Here is an 8,144-nt window from a genome sequence, read left to right as displayed (position 1 = left end):
TCTGTGTTTATATTTTGGTAGGTATTTCCTTTATGCAATAAATGTACCTACATACATTAAGAGAATGAACCTGCCAATCAGTGGCCAACATATGAGCCACCCAGTCTGTGCCAGGTTTTCACAGTAAGGGACTACAAAGGCCCCTATGCTTCTTTGGTTTGGTTTGACTATAACATGTCAGTAGTGCAGTCCTCCACATCCTTAGTTCCCCATAGAAGAAGCCAGAGTACTTGTGTGAAAAGAAAACTCCTATTTCTTTTCAGTCTGATAAGAGATCTCTATCTTGATTCTATGTCACAGCACAATTCTACCTTTTGTATTAACAGTCATCTCTGTTTTCCAACCCCCTCTCAAATGTTTACTAAGTTCATTCTGAACTATACTGGTCATAAAATATAGCTGATCAGATTTCATTCTGGAGTTACAGAATGCGGAACTACAGACTATACATATGACAGTTACATTCATTGACGCATGTGTGAAAGCTGCACACAACTGTCATGCCTGACTGTAAACAGGCAGAGAGAAAATAAGAGACACTGCTGGGATGTAGAACGAAGCAGTAAAATTTATTGAAATAAACAACAATATAAATATGTGTGTGTGTGTGTGCTCTAATTAGGGGAAGTCCTTATTTGGGCATAGGGTGCTTGGCTTGGCTGGACGGGCCTGACAACAACACATAAGCATGTAAAAAAAAATCCTGCAATTAAACAAATAGTCTAGAATATGATCATAATAAGGCAATGATTACAATGCATAGCAAATATAAGGACAACAGATAATCAATCAGTGAGTACTTCTAATTTTAAATATTGTCGAAGCAACCCATCACATGAACATGAAATGAGTGTCATAAAGTACAAATAATAGTTTCCTCCCCTCAAGCTATTTTACCCCTGTTCCAGGGTGTAGAATGAGAATGTTTATATCCAAAACATCCCATGAAAACTGGACATGTTTTTTATTTTATTTTTCATTAAAAAAAATAGTAACATTAATTTATATATGTTAATGTTTATTTATATATTAATAAACTATAAATGAAATAGTGAATATACGCATTTATTCCAATACTACTACTACTACTAATAATAATAATAATAATAATAATAATAATAATAATAAAACAATAGCATTTATTATTAGTAGTATTATTGTTATTATTGTTATTATTTTTATTATTGTTGTTATTATTTTTTATAATAATAATAAACACAAGATTCTTGATTTGGCTGCACTCAATGCTTAAATTATGATTAATGCATTCAGCACTGAGAAGAACTTGCAGAGAAAAAAAATACTTATATATAATAAATAAATAAACTTCATTAAGGATAACAGCTGCATGGCTGGTATTTTGATGCAAAATTAATAATCATTGCAAGCAAAAAAAAAACTCAAGACATTAGTTATAAATATTATGAACTGCAGTGTGGATCAATGGACACACACACACACACACACACACCAAGGGGGCAATTTCAGCATCTTCAAATCAACGACAGCATGTGTTTGGACTGTGCACCACTGTGCTGCCCTAATTATTATTCATTATAACCTAAAATACATTTTGGATTTTAATTCATGTGGAAGTAAATTTCAAGCACTCTAGTTTATGATTGGATTACGAGTGGAGGCGGCAGGAATGTGCATGCGGTGGGTCGGGGTAAGGGCAAACGCTGCTGATTTTCACCAAAGCAGAGATTGAAAGTGTCTTGTGTGATCATAAATAAGTGAAATCATGTACCAGAGTAATTAACATATTTCCAAATATGTCCTTACTCTAGTGAGCAGCATTATGTGAGGATTATGATAAAGAATAAGAATATGCATTGTTTTGTTGACAGAAGTAGTTTAATTAATAAATACAAATGTTAGACCAAGACAGCTGGACATCAGAGTAGGGCCAGTGCCACTGATTAAATAAAAAGATGATTATGAAATGAACTTTTTAACAGTAAAACTGAAAGGACAACACAGGAACCCAAAAATGTTTCAAAGCAGCATTTGGCCAGGTTCATGTTCTTTTTTAGTCACTGACTAACTGGAAAAAAGACTAAGACTGGAGTCAAATCACCATTCGTTCAGCCATGGCTCGGTTGCTTTGTGTGAAAGTCTGAAAGACGCAATGCGAGTGATTGTCTAGTGATTGCTGAGTGATCACCGTTGTCTCACAAGCCCACACCAAATATCTAGAATGCTTAATATATGGACCTGTCATGAACACTAAATCGGGATGGGTAAAAACTGATCACACTAAAGGACACACTTTACACATGCATTTCTAAAATGCATCTGAAGTAAAATAATTATGTGGACTAAGTTGACAAAGTAACATTACACTGCAACAGATAAATGCCATGCACCATTACACTGTTCTCACAAGCAATATCCTGCCTGCCTCACCAAAGTTACATAGTAAAGTTAGCTGTGCATCAAGCTCAGATTAGCAATGATAGAGACACTATTTTCTCTATTAAAAGTCAGTGGAATATCAATATGATTTTGAAGTTGTTATGCAAAATAGTGTAGCTTTAAGCAAGACAATGATGATAGGATCCAAATTTACACTGAACAGTGTTTACAACAGGTTTAGTGGTCTTTTTAAGTGTATGCAGAGTCAAGAATCACTTTCTGTTATTGTACGCAAAATAAAGAGACATATTCTTTTCAGTCATTTTTTTCTGAAGCAAAATTTATATGTAACAGCGGCATGACTAGGCCCTTTTCCCATCCCCAATTTGCATAATTATGTGCAATTATATGGTGGTCACTGGGGGGATGTAGAAGAGTAGAACACTCCTAAGACCATTCACTCATGTGATGTATATTTTGAGCCTCAGTTATCTGGAACATGATTTTTGCTAAGGTGCTAGCTGTTAGCCTGTTAGCTAACTTAAGGTTTCATTTAGACAGACATGGGAATGTTTTGAAGGGAACAGAATGTCATAATATTAGCTTGATCGCCCACAAGATGCAAACTTGGGATGATGCGTGTGTCTCATCACCTGCTAATGTGAATGCAGGGTTAGGATCTGTTGGTGAAGCTTAACAACAATCTTACACTTTACCAAAACCACGCATTTCCTGTTTAAAATGGCCTCATAAAGCCAAAACATTTAGGAACACTTTTAATGTTTTTCAATGTTTCTCATTGTAGAATTTATTTAGTAGTAATACTTCCAGCTTTACCATCACCACCACCACCTCCAACAACAATAATAACACCAATTAATAATAATAATTGATTTTTATTATAATAATAATTTGATTTAAAAATGCTTTATCAAAATGTTTTATCAAAAATCCTTAGGATATCCTGATTCGTCTCTTTGTCATAACTACATACACACATTTTTTTATTTTCGCAGCTGTGACTAAAGAATTCAAAGTAGTTATTGAAAAGCCTTAAGGGTTAATACTCCTTAAGGTAAATAATAAAGAAACGGTAAACCTGTAGTGCAAAACATTTGCCTTCTTGCAAGTAATAACTAAAATATTTGTGCTAAAAATATCTGCAATTACAATCATCCACATCAAAAATAAACAAGGAAAGTATTACAAGTTTACCTTCAGAAACTCATGCAAACTTTTGACCTGTAAATATCTTATTTAAAAAAAATACCCAAATCAAATTGTTTCATCATCTCAGATAAACCAGAGTTAAACCAGTAACAACAAATTTTCTAAGTGCTTCATTCATTTAGAAGATCTTCAGGATGTCTGTATCCAAATAATATGTAGTCTGTCTCATATATTTTGTATAGGTTCCTCCTCCAATCAGTGGGAATATCAGGAAACCAAATCTTTATCCAGCTTTCATCTGTTTTGTTGCTTCTGCTCTTTGGGAACTGGACGATATTGTCGACCTGAAGCATTCGTAGAAGCTGAGCAGCATCTTGTTCTACAGTCTCCATTTTTCCTATGAAGTCATAATCGATCAAGCATGGGTGACACAGGTGAGCAGCTTGTCTCCAGTGCTCATCCAGTAGTGTGTAGTTCTCTTCTGGTAAGCTCAGTATGTACTGGATGAAATTTAAGAAAGATGGCACAATGCCAGCGGTGAATGCCTCCTTCGCTGTTTTTGGTGGTTTATGGACTTTGCTGAATTTCTTCAAAATCTTGACAGCAACGTACTTATAAAATGGCTGGTTTTCTTTTAGAAATTTGTCTCTGAAGGCTGAAATCAGTCTAACGAAAGGATCTCTGACAAACATGAACTTCTTGTAGTGCTGCAGTTTGTGTTTCATCACCTCTCTTGGATACTGGTTTAGATACTGTGTGGTGTTGCCATGAATTTGTTCCTCAGGGATGTCTGAAGGGTGTCTGTAGGGAACGCCGTCCACCTTTAGACTCTCACTCAGAACAATCATGATCCTCTTCCATTCGGAACATGCAACCTTTGGAACATAGCAGTAGATGATCCCATGCCGGTCGTCCACAAGCAGGTTGCTGAGTTCAGAGTTCGGGACTTCATCCACTGAGTGCCATTTCTCATTGATGCCTAAGGTACCATTGTTGTCACACAGGTCATGAATCCGCTTCTTTCTGGCGTATTGTCTGTATTTGAGCTCCAGAGGAATCGGAGTTGAGTGAATCTTCTTCTCACATTTCCTGATCTCCAGCTCTGTATCCACAGCCCATTCGTCCTCTTCATTCATCTCCTCGTCAGACACAAAGTAGCTGCTGTTGACAGTCTCCCGCTGTGGTTGAGAATGTTCATGTTTTGCTTTAAATGAAGAATTAATATAAAACATGAGAATAATACACCCCAGAAATAAAATAAAGAAAAGCTGAACTAATTTCTTCATTTTAGGGTATGGTAGGAGAGAATAGCGAGGGCAGTGAAACTGGAAAATTCAGTGTCAAGGTAGCTGAAACGTGAGAAGCCATGGGGGTGGGGAAAAGTTAGGATGATGATATTAACCCTTTTCTGCCCAACACCTGCTCGCACGTTCATTGTCTCTTCCAAAATCAAGAGTACTGTTAGAGTTAATCCTGCTTTTGTTGGATAGAACACAATCAATCCAGAGAAGACTGTTCCACTGCTCCAAAGATTAGTTCTGGGAGGGGGCTTTATACACTTCTAGCCCATACCTGGCATTAGGAAGTGTGCTGATTGGTTCATGGTTATCTGCCCCATTGAGTCTTATTCCTTTGGCAATAGGTCTTTACAAGGACTGGACAAGCTGTGTGTGTGTGTGTACTCTGTCTGCAGCAAAAAGTGGACGAATGTATTTACTAGAAGGAATGTCTGCCACCAATTTGACAAACTGTCCATGATTTGCTTTATGCTTTCCATACTGTGCTCTTTTTCATGATCTTACTGATAGATGATATATTAACCCATCCAAGACATGTTTGCTCTGAAGCAACGTGCCCTATTTGCTCAAGAGTCGGTATGAATGTATGCAAAAGAATTAACTGATGCAATTCATCAACTCATTGCCAATTGCAAGAAACAGGCAAAGGGAAACAATGAACACAAACAAAGAAACAATCTCTAGACAAACATCTGGTTGTTTACACAAGGCACAGTAAAGGAACAAAACAGTGGTGTAGATTTAAAGACAGGACACAGTATGACGGATTCTGCGATATTTTTTATCCCATTTGTAATATTTCTTGTGGAGAGGTAAAGCTTCAGGCACAGAGTAGACCCCTGGCATCCCCTTGTGGAAAAAGCATGTTCTGCACCAGCTAATTCTCATTCTCCCTCATTTTGCACTCCTCTCCTGTCTAGACATGCAACTCAGTTGAACCAGTGAGCTTGGATTTCATGTGATTTTCGTCATGCAAAGAAACTACTGCATGTTTATATATTATATGTAGCGCCCCCTAACTAGGGGTTACCAGACTACGCCACCCCTTAAATTACTTATTTTATTTAGAGTAAGGGGAACTCTCAAATAAGACACAAGAACTTGACTGTAGTACAAAATACAATGATTTATTTAAAACCGTACCAAAGTCAAATCTACTGTCAGTTTCATTTATTGGGTGAGAGGAAATATATATATAAAAATTTAAGAAAATCACAATTTACCCATGACCACTGGGTCCAGGGTATGGAGAAATATGAAGTCAATCCAATAGGACCAAAAGAACACACGTGAATAAAGTTTACTTAATCACTGCACAGCAAACTTAAAAATAAAATAAACTAAGTACAAAAAAAAAAGAATCACACTTCTAGTGAACAGGACTTAGCCGAATATGGTTGACTCCAAACCCCCAGTCCCAGTAACAATTATAGCCACAGCTAAAATTGACTAATTGTACCACGTGGTTACCACTAGGCTAGAGTCTATACAGAGCACATCATTAAAAACCACAATACTTAAAAATACCTGAGCAGTTAATACACTTAGTGCTACAAAATTTATGGTAGAATAAAAAAATAAAAAAGAAATACAAAAAAAGAGCAGAAAACAGCAACTGGCAACCACTGGAACTGTGGCTCTCTATGCAAATACACAAAACACACATTAATACATTCATCACATAAAAACAGTGCAACTTGCATTCAATTACCAGAAGAGACATACCACTTAACTCAAGGTGGAATGCTAACTTCGCCCATGGACAGGGTAGCAGCTTTAAACCTCTATTAGAAATAGATCACACAAAAGCAATTGAAACATGATATAAAACCCATTTTGCATTCTGTTCAGAACATAGAGACATATCTTACCTAAAGTCCCCAAGTGACCATTCTAGAAATGGTACTAGTGTTAAATGTAGTAGTAGCAGTTAAATATAATAGCAGCAACCAAAGCTAAAACACTCAAACTATTACAGGACAGCACATGGAGCTAAAGCAGCTCAAAAGCATAGTGTCTCTAATAATGTACAATTAGAATGCAGCAGACACTTGCCTACTATTACAGAGCATATGGAGACATACATCTTACCTAGAGCCCCCAGATAACTATTCGAAAGAGTACTAGTGTTAACTATAGTGGTAGCAGTTAAATATAGTGGTAGCAACCAAAGCTAAAATAATCAAACTATTACAGAACTTTAAAAAGTGCAATAGTTTAAGCCTACCTGATCAAAAATACCTTCAAAGTTAGTCAGGATAAGTAGGAATTAACAAGCAGCTTAGCCAAGAGCTAACAAACAAACAGAGTGTAAAAAAAAGTTAGTCAGAATAAGTAGTGATTAACAAGCAGCTTAGCCAAGAGTTAACAAACAAACAGTGTAACTTAACCCCAGCATATCATATAATTAGCCAGCCTACCTCTTAGATCACGTCGCCAGGCACAAACACAGACTGTTGCTATTTATAGCCACTCACAGTCGCTCAGCCTCGGGCACTCCTGTTCTCACTGAGTACTTCACTAGCTCAGAGAATCGTCTCCAGCCCACGCTGCTACTCGCGTTAGCTTAGCCACACAGTGCTACCTTCAATAGGACCCCCTATAGGTGCGTATATAAGTGCCTGCAGGACCACACTGACTCGCTAATGCTGGCGCCCTAGTTAATGACGTAACTCGTTCACGCCCCCTGCACCTGCACGCACACACACACACACACACACACACCCACAATAGCTGGCTACAATCAGCTTAACCACAAATACTTTTTTAGTTAATAACATTTTGTTTATTCTGTTTTTTACAGTGATTGTTTTAACTTAAAGCCTGTCTCTAAAAACTACTGGAAGATTCAATTAACTTCTTAGTTAACATTAACTACACTACCACACTGTTCTGTTGTAGCTGATTTAAAAATGCACAAAAGTGATAATTATGTTATGTAGTTACAATTAGCATATAACAGTACACATTAACATTTAAGTTTAGCTGGAGACATTTGAGGTTTATTTAACAAGGTTTGGCGGGTTACTTAAAAAAAATGGTTCAAAAATACCATTGCAACATGATTCACATGGTTACTATTATAAAGTAATGTAACCTTATTACTGGGTGTTACTTTCCTTGTTTTAAGCTACATGTATACATATAATGCTTGATAAAAAAATAAATAAACATATACATTTGCATGAACTGATGTGTGTGCCCACATTTCAAACAATCTCATTTCCACATAAAACAATCCTCTGTCCTCATGATGTAAATACCCATGTTGGCTACATTAAAAATACAATCATTGCTGGAACAAAACCTTTTTTGTGC

General features: G+C 36.6%; 1 protein-coding gene and 1 long non-coding RNA gene across 2 annotated transcripts; both read right to left on the bottom strand.

Annotated features, from left to right (window-relative positions):
* Positions 1–1,847: 1,847 nt before the first annotated feature.
* On the bottom strand, positions 1,848–5,029 carry LOC103025937 (carbohydrate sulfotransferase 12). The gene has a single exon (XM_007255223.4). The coding sequence runs from the start codon at positions 4,812–4,814 to the stop codon at positions 3,699–3,701; it is 1,116 nt and encodes a 371-aa protein (XP_007255285.2). The 5' UTR covers positions 4,815–5,029; the 3' UTR covers positions 1,848–3,698.
* A 903-nt stretch (positions 5,030–5,932) lies between these two features.
* Positions 5,933–7,554, bottom strand: LOC111195999 (uncharacterized). Its single transcript, XR_002651937.2, has 2 exons — positions 6,552–7,554; positions 5,933–6,467 (listed from the first exon to the last, which is right to left on the bottom strand). It is a non-coding gene; the product is annotated as an uncharacterized LOC111195999 (long non-coding RNA).
* Between the last annotated feature and the right edge of the window lie 590 nt (positions 7,555–8,144).

Source organism: Astyanax mexicanus, chromosome 1 (assembly GCF_023375975.1).
Source record: "Astyanax mexicanus isolate ESR-SI-001 chromosome 1, AstMex3_surface, whole genome shotgun sequence".
Lineage (NCBI taxonomy): Eukaryota > Metazoa > Chordata > Actinopteri > Characiformes > Acestrorhamphidae > Astyanax > Astyanax mexicanus.
The sequence above is the reverse complement of the archived record's forward strand: the minus strand, read 5'-3'. Positions and strand labels throughout refer to the sequence as shown.

Coding starts and splice junctions, on each gene's coding strand:
- LOC103025937 (XM_007255223.4), bottom strand. CDS start 4,814: ATGAAGAAATTAGTTCAGCTTTTCTTTATTTTATTTCTGGGGTGTATT.